At 37.2% G+C, this 20,193-nt stretch overlaps 1 protein-coding gene and 1 long non-coding RNA gene across 2 annotated transcripts in view; both read right to left on the bottom strand.

The window, feature by feature from the left end:
• Nucleotides 1-465, bottom strand: part of NFE2L2 (NFE2 like bZIP transcription factor 2) — a 34,294-nt gene extending 33,829 nt beyond the window's left edge. Inside the window, exon 1 of the mRNA XM_051986146.1 lies at nt 267-465. Coding sequence (XP_051842106.1) covers nt 267-299 — 33 coding nt within the window. The 5' untranslated portion in view covers nt 300-465. The remainder of the gene's footprint in view (nt 1-266) is intronic.
• A 1,698-nt stretch (nt 466-2,163) lies between these two features.
• Nucleotides 2,164-20,193, bottom strand: part of LOC127554528 (uncharacterized) — a 39,981-nt gene continuing 21,951 nt past the window's right edge. The window contains exons 2-3 of the long non-coding RNA XR_007952003.1: nt 11,517-11,626; nt 2,164-2,255 (exon numbers count right to left, since the gene is read on the bottom strand). This is a non-coding gene — a long non-coding RNA (uncharacterized LOC127554528). The remainder of the gene's footprint in view (nt 2,256-11,516; nt 11,627-20,193) is intronic.

The following is a 20,193-nucleotide window of genomic DNA, read 5'->3' as shown; positions in this document are numbered from 1 at the left end:
TATTTTTCCTTTAATGTCAGACTCCTCCGCGACTCTGGCCCTACCCGCTGTCCCCTCTCGCCAGTGGACAGTCCAGAAAAAAGAGAAGGGTCGTCTCACTTCGTCCCCCTCCTCCCCCCCGTCCCTGTTCCCATAGGCGTGACGTCTATGCCCCCTACCTCCCGAAGGCGTGACGTCTACCGCCCCCTCCCCCAGCCTCGGTCTGGTGTGTGACGTCTATGTACCTCCCCCCACTTCGCCGGTCCCGGAGGTGCCGGCAGCAGCACCTGTTGCGACGGGGGTAGTTCCAAGTCCATCATGTCGGGCTTCCGACCCCTACACTGGGGCTCCCCTGTCGGACTCCTTTCTCTCTGCTTCCGAGACACAGTGTGAAGAAGGAAAACGCAGTGGCAGCGACGGTGGCGGGGGAGCGTGGAAGTCGCTCCTTGAATCTCCCTAGTACTTCACACTATTCCACCCAAAGGCCGGGACTCCCCGACACAGCCCCGGCAACGCCCCGCCCCCGACCGCCCAGAGGGTGGGGTAGCCATGAGACCACGCCCATTGAGGCTGGCCGCTTCTTCCAGGCTCCTCCTCCTCCTCCTTCTAAAATCCCCCGCCCCCGCCTTGCTGACTTCCTGCGAGTTTGGGGGGGGGTAGGGGGTGGGGAGGGAGGTGGTTTGGGGGGTGGAATGGGTCCAGGTTTGCGTGGGTATCCACGCGAGTGAGTACTGGGGAAAAAGGGAGCGGGAAATGGCATGTTGGGAATCCTTATTTATACCTCCTCTCCATTCCTGTTGGGGTGGTGGGGTGGGACGGAAAGGTTCTTTCCCGGTCCTAAAGCACGGGTCTGACCATAAAAACGGTAGCTTTAAAGTTGGAAATTAATTTAGAGGTTATCTCGTTCAACTTCGTCATTTTACAGATGAGGAAATTGAGTCCTAAGGAGATGTAAATGATTTATCCAAGAACACTCATGGTAGTGAGGTGCAGAGGAAGGATTTGAACTCCGTTCCCTGATTCCAAAATCAGGAGTTGAACCCATCTCTCCTAGCTCCAAAGGGCAATTGTGTGTATTTAAAACAGCCACTTCTTCCTGCATGTGCATATTTTAAGACAAAACAGTTTTTCCATACGAGTATTTTAAAACGGAGTTGAAGGGAGTATCCTTTAAAACGAAACTCCTTTTCCTTCTTATCTCCTTACTCCTTACGAGATTGCCTGGTGTTCAAAGCAGGGCACTTGGAAGCATACTGCACGCTATCTCACCGACCTAGCAGAGTAGGTGCACTACAAGAAGCTGGCTGCCTGACAGAAGTAGAAGTTGAAGGGCCGTGCATAGTTTTATCTCGACCTACCGCACTTAGTCCAAGGTCAGGCGCCAGCAAAGGAGAACCAGAACAAAAGCCACAGGCAGGTAGTACCCACACCTTATCCTCACTTTCCCACCCTCTGCTCTCTGTGAACTCTTAATTCAGTGAAAGTGTAATCTGCGGTAGGAAGTTCTGGAACCACTCTGGGACTTTGGAATTATGCACTTCCTCCTCCCTCCCCTCCTGTGTTTGCTTTTGCCCCTGATGCCCTACTATTTACTTTCTCCTGCTCTTTAGCAACTTTGCAAGGGGTAGAGCTCCAAGGTCGATTAAAATAGTCCTCTTGGGAAAAAAAAGTCCTCAAGATTGAAGTTGATGTTGTTCATCTTGGGCTTTACAAAAACTGAAACCTTTTCTCCCCATTTGTCTCATCATGTAGCTCGAGCTGTTGTAGCACATATAATCCTTAAAAATAAAATTAACTTCTTGAAAGTAGCAACAGTCTCAGAGGGGAAGAGAGAAGCTGGACATGTTATTTGAAGAATATTGGCTATTTTTAAGAGAAAGAGAATTTTTGTGTGCATGACTATCGGGTAATTTTCTTTTTTTTTAATTTTTATTTAATAATTACTTTATATTGACAGAATCCATGTCAGGGTAATTTTTTTACAACATTATCCCTTGCACTCATTTCTGTTCCGATTTTTCCCCTCCCTCCCTCCACCCCCTCCCCTAGATGGCAAGCAGTCCTATATATGTTAGATATGTTGCAGTATATCCTAGATACAATATATGTTTGCAGAACCGAACAGTTCTCTTGTTGCACAGGGAGAATTGGATTCAGAAGGTATAAATAACCCGGGAAGAAAAACAAAAATGCAGATAGTTCACATTCGTTTCCCAGTGTTCTTTCTTCGGGTGTAGCTGCTTCTGTCCGTCATTTATCAATTGAAACTCAGGTCTCTGTCAAAGAAATCCACTTCCATCAAAATATGTCCTCATACAATATCCTTGTCAAAGTGTATAATGATCTCCTGGTTCTGCTCATTTCACTCAGCATCAGTTCATGTAAGTCTCGCCAGTCCTCTCTGTATTCATCCTGTTGGTCATTCCTTACAGAGCAATAATATTCCATAACATTCATATACCACAATTTACCCAGCCATTCTCCAATTGATGGGCATCCATTCATTTTCCAGTTTCTAGCCACTACAAATAGGGCTGCTACAAACATTTTGGCACATACAGGTCCCTTTCCCTTCTTTAGTATTTCTTTGGGGTATAAGCCCAATAGAAACACTGCTGGATCAAAGGGTATGCACAATTTGATAATTTTTTGGGCATAATTCCAGATCGCTCTCCAGAATGGTTGGATTCGTTCACAACTCCACCAACAATGCATTAATGTCCCAGTTTTCCCCCATCCCCTCCAACATTCATCATTATTTTTTCCTATCATCTTAGCCAATCTGACAGGTGTGTAGTGGTATTTCAGAGTTGCCTTAATTTGCATTTCTCTGATCAGTAATGATTTGGAACACTCTTTCATATGAGTAGTAATAGTTTCAATTTCGTCCTCTGAAAATTGTCTGTTCATATCCTTTGACCATTTATCAATTGGAGAATGGCTTGATTTCTTATAAATTTGAGTCAGTTCTCTATATATTTTGGAAATGAGGCCTTTATCAGAACCTTTAACTGTGAAGATGTTTTCCCAGTTTGTTGCTTTCCTTCTAATCTTGTTTGCATTATTTTTGTTTGTACAAAGGCTTTTTAATTTGAAGTAATCAAAATTTTCTATTTTGTGATCAGTAATGGTCTCTAGTTCATCTTTGGTCACAAATTTCTTTCTCCTCCACAAGTCTGAGAGATAAACTATTCTATGTTCCTCTAATTTATTTATAATCTCGTTCTTTATGCCTAGGTCATGGACCCATTTTGATCTTATCTTGGTATATGGTGTTAAGTGTGGGTCCATGCCTAATTTCTGCCATACTAATTTCCAATTATCCCAGCAGTTTTTATCAAATAATGAATTCTTATCCCAGAAGTTAGGATCTTTGGGTTTGTCAAACATAAGATTGCTATAGTTGACTATTCTGTCTTGTGAATCGGGTAATTTTCTAGAACTGGATAGGTCCCAAAGGCCCTAAAAACTGGATGTTAAATGTGAGAAAGATGAGGCCCAAGGAATTTGTGACCTAGCATTCTCTCTTCATCTAAGAACCTTTTTCTCTTTAATGAGCTCATCTTTTGGTTTTGAGCTTTTATTTTTAAGACTGCTAGAAATTAGGTAATACACAGATGAAGAATCCTTTGCCTATTTATGTCTGACAAACATTTAAGGTGTCCTTATGTGAAAGATGGACTTGATATGGTAGTTTCCAACCTGTGAAATGCTATTACTTTGGGATCCATCTCATTAAATGATTCCTCATTAAAATAATTAAGAATACTTTCTATAGACTGAATACTGTCACAAATGGATGCTTATTTTTCAAATATAGATGTGATTAATAAAAGTTTACTTTAAAACTATTATTGAATTCATAAGAGCTTTTTGTCATGTAATTTCTCACTGGATACTAAATAGTATAACAATCACAGGTCCAGAAAAAAAAATTTTTTTATGTTGATAAGTATATCCATACTAAAAAGTGTCAGTAGCCAATGGACTGAATATAAGATTTTATGAACCTATGAATTTCTGTACTATGGCAGATTAAAAAAAAAAAACCTATAATCTAGCAAGAGAGAAAAAATCTACATACAAGTATGAAAAAGCTGGAAAAAGATCAAGCTACAATGTGTTTCTGGGGAGATAAGTCAACAGTCTTCTAGATTTCTCTAACCAATCTAGCAATTTCTACTTTACATAGGACAGAAGAGCTGGTGGGGTAAAGTATTTTCTCTACCAAAGTGTTTCCTTTGTCTCTTTGTGGAGCTAGACCCCTGGGAAGATTTACCTCAGTCTGAAAGATATGATTCAACCTAAGAACTGAAGTGGGTTTTTGACCAAGTTGGGTGACAATTGAATTGAAAGATCCAGGAAAGCTGGATCATAGAAGATAGCATTAAAGTTCAGAGAAGAGAAAAAAAAAATCATTTAGTTTGAAGGCAAACTTCATATTAGCCTAGGCACTTGCTTCTCCTGTGGCACTTTGAATAAAAAGAAGAGAGTATCCTAACTATCCACTGAAGATCCTAGCTGAAAACAAAAGCAAAACAAATTTCATAGCTATTGGAAAATGAGGTTGACTAGGAGAATGAGGTTTAGTCCTTTCTGCTAATGAGAATATTTCTAATCTCAACACCTTCCTTCAGTAAATAAAGACCTGAGCTATGTCGATAGCTCTTAGGATAGCATTTGAGCTGAGTGCTGTACCTAGAAATAATAAATAAAATGGCATTTATATAATACCTACTATGTGTCAGGCACTTTATAAATATTATCTCACTTGATCTTCATGACAACACTGAGAATAGGTGCAATTATTTTCCCTATATTTCAATTCCCTATATTACAATTACAGATTAAATGACTTATTCAAGTTTACACAAATAAGTAGCCAAGGACTGCCTAACTCCAGGCCCAGCTGCCGCTAATTTTTGCACAGAAGGAAGCTGAAACAGTAGTAAGCTCCTAGATCAAATTGAAGGAATAGGAAATATCCTTTTCAGGAGAGAGGGGTTTATTAAGTAATCATGTTACTCTCCCATGGTGAAGGTAGCTAAAAGATCCAATAAAGAACTATAACAACATCTCCTGAAGATAGTGTACAGAATAGATGGTACACAGATAGATGATACAGTAGAGTGCTAGAGTTGGGGGCAGGACAACCTGAGGTTCAAATCTGGCCTGAGATACTAGATGACCTTGGGGAAATCATTTAAATATACCTCAGTTTCCTCACCTTTACATGATGATAATACCTATCTCCCAGGTTGTAGTGAGAATCAAATAAGACAGCATATATTAAGTGCTTTGCAAGCCATAAAACACTAGATAGATAAATAGACCAATAGATAGACAGATGCTAGCTGTTATTATTAAGTGAACCTGAAAATAATCAATTGACATTATTTGGATCAGAGAAAAGTGCCTTTTGAGCAAGCAAAGGAAAACTATATGGCAACAGGTCTGACAAAAAAGCCTAATAACATTAGTAGGAGATATCAGCACTTATTCAGTATGAAAGCCATAAGTTATCCCTTCATAGTTACACTCTAGTCACATCTATTTTCTACCTGTGCATCCCTTCATATAGCCACTGGATTTGACAGTGGCTCCTTTTCAACATCCAAGATCTATTATAAAATGCTTTGTTTATCATTCAAAGCTCTTCATAACCTGCTACTCCCATCTTTCTAATTTTCTTACATTTTATACCATCCCCACCCCCTATAACTCTATGATCTATGACACTAGCCTTTGATGTTACTTTAACAAGATTTTCCATCTCCCAACTCAGGACATTTTCATTGATTATCTCCTCTGTATCTGGAATGCATATCCTTCCTCATTTTTGCCTCCTGACTTCTCTGTCTTTCTTTAAATCCCAGCTATCGACATGATCTCCCTAAAGGACAGGTTTGACTATGTCTCCCTCCCTTTCCCTCCTTCTCCTGCCCCATCTCTTCCCTTAATAAATTCCAAATCACCTTCAGGATTCAGATTTAAAATGTCATTGTCACATGATTAAATTTATTTATACTATTATTGAATTAAATACCTTTATTACTTATTATTACTGTGGCTGGTTAAGAAGTAAAATATTACTGGGGGCTTATAAACTACTGTTAGGAAGAATTTTGTAGAGGCATTCTAATAATTTACAAGTGACTTAAAAAATACACTCATTACATGTAATTAGAAAAATGAAATATTATTAAAATATATGCCCACAACACAATTTAGATTTAATCTGCATTATTAACATTTTCTCCATAATTTTCTTGTCTAGAAAATCAATAAAAGACAAGCTCTGCTTTGTAGTCTTTGCCAATTTCCAAAGTATAAATGTTCACACTGAAAATTTAATATTTGCCTCTCACTGCTGATACCAGCTGGCTCCTGGGTGGCACTGATTTTGGCCCTATATGCCAGTGACTATAATACAAAATAGAAAGTGATAATAAGAAGGGAATGACAGAGCTATTACTATGATGATACAGAAGAGGAGAAAATGATTTCCACCATTAGGGAAAGAAAAGGCTTCATGGAAAGGATATTGTTATTTGATCCAGGCCTTGGGGAAAAAAAATGGAAGGATTTCAACAGATTAGATCAAGGTAAGGCTATTTCAGATGTTTAAAAAGAAACAAAAAGGACTAGAAAAGGGATATAGAAATAGGAAAGCATGGGACATGGGATTCATAGACAGACCTTAGAAATGATAAATTCTTCATCTTTAGAGATTAACAAACCAAGGTTAGATATGAAATTATTTGCTGAGGGTCATGAAAGGTAAGATTTGGAAACTAGATTTGATTTTTCTAGTAAAAGTGTGAGATACTTAAGAAGTTTTGAGTAATCCAATTTTACAACAGTATAGTGTCTGGGTAAGACAGGAAGGGTAAAAAATGAGGAAGTTTGACTAAATGACCTCTCTGAAATCTGGCTTTCCATCTCTGAAACTGTGATTCAATGAAAGTTGGGTTGGATTTTGGACGGCTTTGAATCTCAAACTAAAAACTAGTATTTTATTTGACAGCTAATGGAGAATTGTGGAAGATTTATCATCTTTTTTTGTTTTGTTTCTTCTTTGTGTGTGTGTGTGATTGGATTTCCTAATTTTTCTAAGACTGGAAGTTCAGCAACCTTACATGAGCCCAACACTAATGCTGATAGGTATAAAAGCTGCATCCCCAACCTGAGTCAGTTTGCCCTTTCTTTAAGCAGCCTAGTGACTGTGATTTACTAAATTGATACCAACTTTGGACATACTACAATTTAGAAATCCCCTTAATTCAAGTGATTCATTAACCTCATACCTGGTAGCATTGTTTTTATTTTTAATTAAGGAAGGAGATATGTTTAGCTCTCTGAATCAGGAAGATTAAGTTGATAGTAACATGCATGATGAAATGGAGGGGTGAGAATCTAAAAGAGGAAGCACATTTTAAAAGATTTCATTAATGAGTTGTGAGATAATAATACTGTGAATGAAGGCAGCGGAAGTGAGAATGGAAAAGGGGACAGATTCAGTATTATAATAGGATTTGGCAACTGATTAAATTCGGGGAATGAGTGAGAGGTAAAAGATGGAGCAAATGTTTGAAGCAACAACTTTAACTCTTAAATAAACTGCAAAATATGTCTCCTACCTGGATTATGAATTTTTGGCACTCCAACAAAAGATATATACTTTATATTTTCATGATATTTTATAATTTTCAAAGCTTACAAAAATATGATTACCACATACTACAATAACTCTATAAGGTAGATGGGATCCATTTAGCAGTCCATCAGTCAACAAGCATTTATTATGAGGTCATTGTGGGCCAAGCTTAAGAACTAAGGATACAAAAAGGGGGAAAAAACAAACAAAAAAAAACCTACTCCTGCCCTTAAAGACCTCAAATTCTGAGGGGGAAGACAGTGTATAATTAATTACTCAATACAAAATAGAGAAATTCTCAGAGGGGAGGGTACTAGCAGCTAGGAGAGAATGAAAAAGGCCTTCTGTAGCAGGTCAATTTGAGCTGTGTCTTAAATGAAACTGAGGAAGTTAAGAGATGAATGTGGGGACAGGGAACCCATCCCAGGCATGAAGGACAGTCAATCTAAAGGTGGGGGGAGATAGAGATGGAGTATCGTGTATCAAAGGCAAGACAGTCTGTATGGCTGGATTACAACATGATTAGAAGGGAGTGAAGTGTAAAAGACAGGATAGGTAAAAAGGGGTCAGTTAATGAAAATTTGCCAAAGAGAGCATGTGTGTATATTTGTGTGTGTGTATGTATGTGTTTGTGTGTGTGTGTAAGGAAACCATGGGAACTTATGGAACATAAGGTAATTGAGATATGGTAAGATACAGGCTTTAGGAAAATCACTTTTGCAGCTGAGTGAAGGATGGAATAAAGTAAGGAGAGATGATATATACATATATGTATGTATATTATATATACTTATACAATATACACATATATGTAGATAATAATACCCACCTTAAGCTTTGTTGTGAGGGTCAAATAAGATAATATCCCTATATATTTAATCTATATCTATTTATTTATCTCTCATATGGAGAGAGAGAGAAATATAAGAGATGTTATGAAGATAGGAATGATACAGTTTGGTAATGGATTGAATATATGAGTGAGTAAGAATGAACAGGAAAGGATGAAACAAGATTTCAAGCCTCCATAATGGGGAAAATGGTAGGACTACTGGCAATAAAAGAAAGTTAAAAAGAGGGGAGGGTTTGAGAGAAAAGATAATGAGTTCTGTGTTGGATATGTTAAGTTTGAGATGTATAAAAGGCAACCTGTAATTTAAGACTATAGCTCAGAAGAGAGACTAGGACTGGATATATAGATCTGGGAATCATCTTTCTACAGATGTTATTTAAATTCATGGGAACTGATAAGTTCATCAAGTGAGAGAAAATAGAAAAAAAAAAAAAAAAAAAAGAAGCAGGCCCAAAATAGAGCTTTGGGAAACAGGGTAAGTGAATGTGGTAAAATGAAGAACTAGCAAAAGAAACTAACTAGAAGCATAGGACAGAGAGAAGGGAAGTAGTAAAAGTGGAAGGGCAGGGAAGAATATAAGCATTTAGTTAGCTTCTTTTTGATTGGTGTTTTGGGGAGGCAATTGGGATTATGTCACTTGTCCAGGGTCACACTTGAAGTCAGATTTTGAACTGAAGTCTCCTTGACTTGAGGGTGGGTGCTCCATTCACTGCACTACCTAGCTGCCTCTTTCTATAGCTTCTTTACAAATATTTGATCTTCACAAAGGCTCTTTAAAGGAGGTACTATTATCATCCCCATTATTCAGTTAAGGAAACTGAGAGAGATAGAAGTTACTTGACCAGGGTCATAAAGATAAGTAAATATCTAAGGCTAGATCTAAATTTAGGTCTTCCTGATTCTATCCAGGGATTATGCTGTGTAGGAGAGAGGAGAGGTGTAAAAACCTAGAGAGGAGAGAGGCTCCAGGAAAACAAGCTATTCAACAGTATCAAACACTACACAGAGGTCACTAAGGAAAAGGTCATTAGATTTGGCAATTAAGATACATGAGATGAGGATCACATCACTATTAAATGGCAGAATTGGACCTCAAGTCCAGGTCAATTTTTAGATCAGTGTCTCTCTGTAGCTTTCATTAGTGTAAAATTAAGTGTTTGCCAATGTTCATGACTAATTGACTAAGCTTTGTGTTTAATTTAAAGCATGCTGATAGTTAACAGAAAAGACTAAAATCAAAGATTCATTTAAGGACAAGTAGATAATCCAGAAAAGGCTAGAATGACTATAATTTCTTCTCTCTCAAAAGAAAATATAATTAATGGTCATGCTGATTTGGAATTGTGTTTGTGTGGATCTGAAAACAATGAGCATATAGATGTTCATATTTAAAAGCAGCAGCATTATTCTAATGCTCCAAATACACTGTCTAAATATTCTTAAGATAAGTGAAGCCACAATTTCTTTCAACAGAAGCTGAAACTCAGCTTATTTTTTTAGTTGATAATAATTCCCAAGGAGCAGAACCTTTTAGGAACTAACATACTAGACAGAGCCTAGATTCAAATTTAGCTGTTGACATTCACTCTCTTCGAGTTTAGGGATTGTCATTTAGGTAGGAAACTACCAATAAAAAACCTTCACATCCCCATACATGTCAGTATCTTCTCATAAGTTTAAAGCCATAGAGAGTTGCTAAGAACAGTGAGAGATTAAATTACCCACTCAGGGCCAGAGAGTATTCTGTGTTAAATAAAAAACTTGAATCCTGGTGTTTTCAGCTCCAAGGTTAACACTTTATGCATTCTACCAAGCTAAATCATCACCTCTATGACTATGAACAAATCACTTAACTGCTTCCTTAGCTTCAGACAACTCTCTAAGACCCTAAGTCCTAATTGGGTTACTACCTGTGTTGGTGGAGAGAGTTCCTATGTGGATAAATAGTGTGTGAATTTTATTTTTACTGCAATTAGACGTATGTAAATAAACACCTAAGTACTCAGTAAAAGCTATTGATTAAGAAACTTAGTTGGCATATAAAAAATCAAGTTTAAATGGATGATGCCATATGGAACAGTGGATAAAGGGCTGCGCCTGCAGTCAGGAAAACCTGAGTTCAAATCTGGCTTCAGATACAATCTGCTTGATCCTGAACAAATCATTTAACCACAGTTCCCTCAATTTCTTCATCTGTAAAATGAGCTGGAGAAGAAAATGGCAAACCACTCCAGTGGATTTACCAAGAAAATCCCAAATGGGGTCACAACTAGAAATGACACAACAAAAATTGTATCAAAGACAAAGTTAAGTTTGGTGCTCCCTCTCCCCAATTTGACCATGAAAAAAATACTTAGCTCTGCCCTAACTTGGGTATTGGTCATGGACTTGGAACTGGAAGAGACATTAGAAACCAGCTAGATCACTCCTATTATTTTACAGATGAAGAAACAGGCTCCAAAAGAACAACTTGTCCAAGGTTGCCCAGAAAGTAAATGGCTGAAGTAGAATTTGGATTTTAGGCCTATAATTCGGCCTCCAGCACCTTTTCAATTGTGCCATCCTATTAAGGTTCTGTGGAAAAGATAAATAGATATATGCATATCCTCTCTCCTAAAGCAGCATATCGGGCTTTTGATATTTTCTCTTCATTAACTCTTCACTTAGGTAATATTAAGTTAACCACTTGAATATATAATATATTTTAGTGGAAATTCACTATCCTAATCACCTACATGTGAGGAGGATAACTATGATATAGATTTGAACATGTTTCAGAAATTTAAATAATACATGGAAAGGGAAATTATTTGGCAGGAAAAACATGCCCCAAACTGAACTATAGCATTAAAATGAAATTTTGAGAATTTTTTTTATGAAACCTTTTATCTGTATGGATACTGACATAAGTTTGGCTGTACCTGCTTGTCCTGGGTTCTTGCTGGGCCTAATAACCTATGTTCCTCTAATAACCTAAGCTAGCATGTTAGAGAGAGTTTAGATTCAAATGTGGCCTTTAATACTTACTTATTCACCAAGGTTGGAGATGAGTCCTATGATCTCATTGGAAACAACCAGAGAGAAAGCTTCTTATTGTGATGTTCTTTGGGTACAATGAGGGCACATCAGGGAGCATCCTGGAATAGGAAGTAGAAAGTTTTAAAAGTTTTCATATTTCCCTGTATGTTCCCTGGCTATTCCAGTGCCAGGCTGTCCTAGTCTTTAGTTTCTGTTATTCTTCTATCTTTCCTTATATTCTTTCTATCCATGTGCATCTTTGATGATGTCAACAGAATTCTATCCTTTTTACTTATTCAACAAATAAATTCAATAAACATTTATTAAGTGTCTACTGCAAATAAAGCTCTGTGCAAGGATAAAATATCTTATTCCTGTCCTCAGAACCCTTAGAGACTAATTGCAAAGTGTGCATGTGTGTATATGACAAATAATTTTTGCTTGATATTACATGACAAACACTTTGCATAGTGTCTTGTGAAATCTAAGGGGAAAGATCATTATCACCCAGGGGGTTAGGAAAGATTTTTGGAAGATTGGTTAAAATAAATAAAACAATATGTTTTAATATGTGGATTTCATAAAAGATAACCTATTTTAAGTCTTATGGACTTGGAGAGGTTTAGTAGTATTGGCTTTTTAAAAAATCTAATCTATGATGATTTTGCCAAAGGCAAAACCATAGAAAAACATGAGGATCTGGTCAAATAATTCTCTTCTTACTGTCCCCTGCCTCCCTTGGTGCCCCATTCTTATTTTTTCTTTCCTAATCTCAAAATGCTCTCACTTTTTAATGTCAGATATTCTTCAAAATCCTTTGGAACTACATGCAGAATTCACACTCAATAAGCTTGTACTTTGGGGTATATATGACATTAGTTTAGTGTATCCTAGGATTCCCCTCCTGCTATTAATAGAAAAAAAATCATTTCTAAAAGAAAATATTTTGACCATATTTTTAGAAGCTTGTTGTCTTGACTAGTAGTAAAAATTAGATCTTTTCGTTGTTTTGAAAGGTTATGGTGTTTTGAAGATCTGTTATGGTGGAAGGCAGTATGATACTGTGGAAAATATGCTGGTCCTGCATTCAGAAGAAAGCTAAGTTTGAAGCCCTCTTCTGACATTTACTGACTATGTGACTATGGGCAAGTCACTTAATTTTCCTCTCCTGGCTATGGATATTCTATGTTTTTCCTAACAATAATAATAACAAAATAGAAAACCACAAGGCACATATTCCAAAACATTATCAGGGTTCAGTTGGCAAGAGGAATGGAATAACTTTAGATTCCAGGGATCATAAACTTAGGTTACATCCAGGGATGTGCTAATAAATGTGTAATAGCTGATTCTCTGGCAGGAAAAACAAGTACTCATGATACAATTTTAAATTTAATAGCAACATTAACATTTTCTCCATCACTTTCTTAAGTCTAGAAAATCAACAAAACAAGAACTCAAATCCTGATATGTAGCATTTGCTGATTACTGAGATGTAAATGTTCACACCAAAAAATTTTAACAATAGATTTTCTCATCTGCTTGTCTGAGCTGTCTCCAGTACACCCCTGGCTGATATTTTTCTTGGATCTCACTCCAGCTCCAGATCTGTGGTGGAGCACAGACTATGGAGCACAGACAGGTATGAATATGCCTGAGTGGATCCAACCGGCCAAGATTCCTTTCCTGTTTATGCCCTGGAATGCCTTAGAATCTTAACTTCTATGTACAGTCCCAGTCAGAAGCCAGGATCCCTACTGGCTAGCATCCTACAAAATTTCTTATTACAATACTCATATTCCAAAGTATTTTGAGAGATACAGATTGTTCCTGGACAAGTTAAGCCATGTGTTCAACAATTATTAACAATTATCAATGGATAAATGGCTGATCATATAACCACAGCTCAGTTTCCTCAGCTATAAAATGAGGGTAATAATGCCCATAGAACTTACCTGACAGGGTTATTGTGAAGTGACAAAGAAATAATGCTTAAACATAAAGTGCTTTGCAAATCACAAAATGCTATATAAACACAAACTATTATTTAAAAATCTATTTAGTTATACTCTACAACTTTGCTAAATCAAGATTAATGAAAGGCTACTTTTATCTAGTATGTGCTAAGCATCATAGTAATCATCAATAAAATAGGGTTATGAATATTCCTAGAGATTCTGACCCTGATATGACCTTGTTATAACAGTTATATAAGATATATGCTTAATGAGTGAATTTGAACTTGAGAAGCAACCTGCCCAGTGGATAAACTGAATTTCTGTAACCTGTGCCTAAAATAATTGAAGTATTTATTTCAAAACACACCCTTTGAGTCCACACCTTATTATTTAAACTACTGGTACAATAAGATGTATATCTCACTACAGAGCCAGTTGTAACTGGTACAGGGACTCCCTCCTAACAGAAACTGAGCAATGGATAAAGGGAAATAATCAGGAATTTATTTAAGCACACCTTCTTTCCAAACTATTTGTGGCCTTATATTTCAAACTAAATTTTAATGACACATTGTGTAAATCTTATTATTATTATTATCATTATTTTTTATAACTAGTACATAGCTTATAGGATCTGGCAGAATCTTTAGTGTAAATTCTGTGAAGGTGTAAAATTGTTAATTTCCCTTAGCTCTCACTGGGTGTGCTAAATTGAACCCAATGGATTGGATTGAGAATAATTTGGTCACCAATTTGCCTTCATTTTTTTTTTAATTATAACTTTTTATTGACAGAACCTATGCCTGGATAATTTTTTACAACATTATCCCTTGCACTCACTTCTGTCCCGACTTTTCCCCTCCCTCCCTTCACCCCCTCCCCTAGATGACAAGCAGTCCTATACATGGTAAATATGTCACAGTATATCCTAGATACAATATATGTGTGCAGAATTGAATAGTTCTCTTGTTGCACAGGAAGAATTGGATTCAGAAGGTAAAAATAATCCGTGAAGAAAAACAAAAATGCAAACAGTTTACATTCATTTCCCAGTATTCTTTCTCTGGATGTAGCTGCTTCTGTCCATCGTTGATCAATTGAAACTGAGTTAGATCTCTTTGTCAAAGAAATCCACTTCCATCAGAATACATCCTCAAACAGTATCGTTGTTGAAGTATATAATGATCTCCTGGTTCTGCTCATTTCACTCAGCATCAGTTCATGTAAGTCTTGCCAATCCTCTCTGTATTCATCCTGCTGGTCATTCCTTACAGAACAATAATATTCTATAACATTCATATTTCTCCAATTGATGGGCATCCATTCAATTTCCAGTTTCTAGCCACTACAAACAGGGCTGCCATAAACATTTTAATTTGCCCTCATTTGTGACTAGAACCAAGACAGAGGCTTGTAGAAAGACTTAAGAAGTTCTTTGCTAAGAACTCGGCTAGATGGCCAAGACAGAACCACTGGCATGGGCAAGTTCTGCTAACAGACATTAGCTATTAATCAAAGGGCAAAAAAAAAAAAAAAAAAAAAAATCAAAAAGCCCACACAGCAAGGTGAATGCCAGGAGGCAAATACCACGACAGAGTTTTCTGTACTGTATCACTTCTGAAAGACAAGTTCGATTTCAGCCTAGTTCAGAAAGGGTATAGATCTGGAATTTTATTTGCATTTTAACCCATTATTTCTATTTAAATTATGACTATAATACTTTGCTCAGAATTCCAGTTCATTAAAAACTGCTTGTTCTTTACAAATTAGCTAATGGACAAATTATACCTGCAAGCAGCATATAATTAGTCTTAATTTGGAAATCCAGACTTTGATGGATAGAAAGCAATTAAATGATTTGCTCATAGTAATTGCCACATAGAGGTGTTACCTGCCTCAAGGAAGGCAGGATAGTTGAGGAGTGAGTGAGGCAGGATTGGCAGGCCAATATTCTAAAAGGAAGCATTAGCTTTCCTCTCACTGAGGCTCCTTATAGACATTGCATAAAAACAGAGAAGCTGGGGCCCTGAACTGTTATTCCTTAAAGTGGCCCTTACAAAATGTAAACTCTATAAATCACAGATTAAATGTAGAGTTGGAAGAAACCTCAGAAAGAAGAACCTTAGGAAGAAACTTAGTAAGAAACTTGGTCCAATCCGCTCATTTGGTTGTGACTTGTCCAGGGTCACACAAGAAGTTAGTGACTAAAGTTTATTCAATCCAGGTTCCTGGGAATGCTAACCTACCTCTGCATCATGACTCCTTATTGTTGACAGGAAAGAAAGCAAGAGTTAGGTGAGATCTTTTGACAGAACAACGCTCTGGTGAATTGGGACACTTTCCCTGCATGTGTGTATTTTTGTTTCTTTGTGTGGTATATATATGTCCCTAGGGAACGTCTTGTAGGCTGAGTAGTGTGTAGTAAATTGCCTGAGGTTTTATGCCCCAAGAACACTAAAGGGCTGGGGGGAGGGGGGGTGGGAATGGGGAGGGGGGAGAGATGACTCTATCATTAGGTCAGGGGAAACTGTCCTTAAAAAATACTTCCTGAGTCTTTTTTGTTTTGTGTTCTGAAAAAATTCTGAGAAAAATACCAATACACTATGAATTCTGTTCCCTTGCCAATAAGAGTCTGGTGGAGGTTACCTATGAATTGAATGAGAATTTCCAATAATTATAACAACTGCTTATTTGACTTGTGATGCAAGAGGAAGGGTCATACTGTTGACTATGTTGGATCCATCATTGCTTCCAGAAGCACCCCTTCCCAAGGGTTGGGGGTGCATAAAATGCCTTTCTAGGCCAGTTGGCAAAAGATAGAAATTAATTATGAACAGATTAGAAAGGGCAGAAGGTCAGGGGAGAATATGAGAGCAAATCAAGCCTGATTATGCTTGAGAGAATCTTTTCCAGAGCTCATTTAACTTGGATTTGGCAATGCTTTTGGTGAATGAAAATAGTTCCCATTTGGGAAACTAGGAAAAGTCATTGTTTTTATTAGAAGTGGTTTGTAGCCACTATTAGTTTGAGACTTCAAGCAGAAGGGACATACTGATGACTTATAAAAATGAGCTCCATCATCTGAGAACCATTTGGAATTGAGAAAGAAGGTAGTCATAGAAGAATTTAGAAAATATTTATAATTGAGAACTTTAAGGATCTTTTAGCCAGGCATCCTATGTGTGGAGATTTGACAGCTCTCAGAAATATGAACAAATAGCTTGGGAAATAGAAAGTCTATGAGGAGCCACTGCTATAATGGGAGATCTCCAAGCCCAAATATAGAAGTCAACTAGAAATTGTACTCTAAATGATGAAGTAATTAGTAACTCTCTATATTGTCCATGCTTCTGTTGTGACAACTCAGATCATATGGAGCAGTTTTAACATACTTGGGATGGGCACCCCCCCCCCAACCAAGGAACTTGGGAATTCCTTAAAAATAGGAAATGCAAGGATAGATGGAGACATCAGATTCCCAAAGTATGACCAAACCAAATTCTTCAGAACTAGTATTTCTAGTGCAAGATGCATTTACCTAGTTTGGTGAGTTAAGAAACAAACAATCATGGAGAAGTTTGTCTGAAGCAGGGAAACAAGTTTTGGAGGTATGGAGAGGGGATCTCTAAATCAGGCTCAAAGGAACATTTGCCTGGGGCCAGGACCAATTTTCTGCAAGTAGTAAGTGCTTAATAAATGTTTTTTTTTTTTAATCCATTCTTGATTGATTCTAGGACTTGGGGGATGAAAGTATTAGGTATTAGTATATTAGGTAATACTTAGCATTATATAAATTATAACATTCAAGGAGATAGTCCTTAAGAGGATGATTGACATGATAGGAAGCCATTGCACTAATATGGTTAGTCAAACCAGATAGTTGAGGGTATTCAAGATAGCTTCAGCAGGAATGGTAGGGTACAGCTACTGAATGATCAAAAATCCTCACCTTGATTAGAGCTCAAGCAAATATCCTGGGAAACGGGTTCTGGGAAGACTCCTGAGCCACACTAAATGGCCATGGCCTTAAGACAAAGTAATTCTAGAGAAAGAAGCAAGCAACATTCTCCTTTTCTTGAAGATGCTTTCCAAAAAATAAGAAACTTGTTAAATCTGAACCCCTAAAGCAGAATGAGGAAAAACTATGACCACCACAGTGGAAATGGAAAGAAACAAAATAAAACATAACATAACAGAGAAGGCTAAACACTATGTAATTGTAATGATAAAGCTTGTGCTCAAAGAAAAGTTGAAAAAAAATTTGTATCTCCCTGCGAGCACTATGGATGTTGAATATTGCTTATATTGTCACACATACCAGAAGGTAACTTTTTGTTAAGTGATAGTACGCTTAACAAAAAGAGAAGTACACTTCTCTTTTAAATCTTTACTACAACTAGTGAATCTCCAGGTATGAAGGAAAAAAAGGAATATTGTGATGTAAAAACAAAACCTATCAATAAGATACAAAAATTTAAACATTCCACCTGAGTTGAGAGGCTTCAAGAAAAGAAGACAGGATTTAGAGGTAATAGTTTATCCCTCCTGGAAGAATCCTGAAGATACAAAGTAGACTGAAGTGATTTAAATGATTATTGGTAATAACCAATGCTTCAAGAGAAGAGCCAGAAGGAAGATTTACAAAAAAGTTGTAGAGAACAATGTAGGAATATCAAGATCAAAATATATGTAAATACTTAATGGAACTTAATGACTGAGAAAAGTGTTGACATATTGATAACTATGCTGTATATTGCATACCAGTGCAAGAGTTTCAGGCAGTATATCCATGATCTTGCCAGTTGAGTCAATTCCATCAGGTACCTAGAGAGAGGTCAGATCACAAATTGTTTTTCAAGGAGAGATGGGGGTATATATGACACTTTAAAATGAAGAAGAATTAAAGAATTGTGAGAACAGAAAAGCATACTAAGGGTCTCTGATTTCCTCATATGCTGAGCCTGGCTTTGGTGTCCTGTAATGGCAGGTGGTGCATTGGATAGTGTTGGAACTAAAGTCAGGAAGATTCATCTTTATAAGTTCAAATCTGGCCTCAGACAGTTATCAGCTGTTATTTAACCATGTTTGCCTCAGTTTTCTCATCTATAAAATGTGTTGAAGAAAGAAATGGCAAACCACTCCAATATCTTTGCCAAGAAAACCCCAAAATGGGTCATGAAAAATGCGACACAATTGGGAAAAAAATGATTGAATGACAACAAAAACAGCAAAAGGGAAGACGACCCAAAAGTTCTAGATTGGTGTTCCTTAAAATGGACTTTTATAGCATAGATTTAAAGCTGAGTATTTTGACAAAAGTGGAATAAGAGAGCCATGTGAGACCTTGTTATGGCAGAGCAGGGCTGCTCTAGGGAGTCTGGTTACCTGGATAACTTTCTCTGCATGTCTGTATTTGCTTTCTCCTGGGAAAAGTGTTGTGGTTTGGGATGTTGTGCAAACTGGCTTAGGCTCAGAGTGCATGGAAGGACTGGGCAATGGTCATTCTATGTCAGAAGATCAATGATAGCTCTAACAACACCTTCTGAATCTTTCTTAGCTTTTTGGTTCCTATTTTATAGGGCTTTAGAACCTGATGGTAGGTCTCTAACAGTTTTTCAATGAGAATTATTAGAAGTAATCAGTTCCTAAACTCAGGGTAGCTAGGGGGCACTGTGGGTAGAATGCCAAGCCTGGAGTCAAGATGACCCTAGCTCAAATCTGGCCTCATACACTTATTAGCTATGAGACCTTGGGCTGGAGAAAGAATGGCAAACCACTCTAGTGTGTTTGCTAAGAAAACCCCAGATGGGGTCATGAAGAGTTGGATATGACTGAAATGATTCAACAATATTGAAAGCCTATCCTCCAACCATTAACTAAAGGGAATTAATCCTTCACTTTGAAAATCCTTTTAAAATACTGTATGTTCTGACAGTGTCAAAGGAATTTGAGGATTTCCCTCTCCTCTCTCCCTCCCATATATATATATATATATATATATATATATATATATATATATATATATATATATATATATTCCAAGAGGTGAAGAATCCACACAGGAATGACAAATATCAGTGGGTTGTGATCTGCATCATTGCAGGGATTAACCTCTTCAGGGAGATCTCAACTCCATGAGAGTATTAAAGTATCAATATATCTTACTCAGTGTTGCCTTGGCCAACAGTAATATCATTAAGAGAACATAGTCAAAGCCCATCATTAACACTGCTCAGCTGATCACTCATGCATAAAATTGTTGCTGTACAACTAACTGCCTGCTGTAATATGATTTTTGTCTAATGTTGTGTTTTCACAGACCCAATTACCAGTGTTAGGTGGGGTTACTTGTGCTAGCATCATAGCTCCCTATAGTCCACATTTTTCCACACTCTAATTAATTCCCCAGAGTGCACAATAACAAAGTGTTGTTCACTGGGGATAATACAAGAAAACAAATACATAAGGCCATGACTTTTTAGATTTGAAAATCCTAGGCTAGTGGGAGGGGTGAAGGTAGGCAGGAAGAACAAATGATCTGTTTGCCACTTCCGTCTCTTCATCTGAGAGAATTTTATTCCTCCCCCTGCCTTTTCAGTGAAAAAATCTGAGAAGGAGAAATAAAACATACTGACAAGACAAGCTATTATAACCCTTGCATATCTTCCAGTAAATTAAATCTGTCTCCATTAATCTGCCTCAATAAAAAAATTAACTTTTATAACAAT

This window comes from Antechinus flavipes, chromosome 3 (genome assembly GCF_016432865.1).
Source record: "Antechinus flavipes isolate AdamAnt ecotype Samford, QLD, Australia chromosome 3, AdamAnt_v2, whole genome shotgun sequence".
NCBI classification, from domain to species: Eukaryota; Metazoa; Chordata; class Mammalia; order Dasyuromorphia; family Dasyuridae; genus Antechinus; species Antechinus flavipes.
This window is presented reverse-complemented; position numbering and strand designations above follow the sequence as displayed.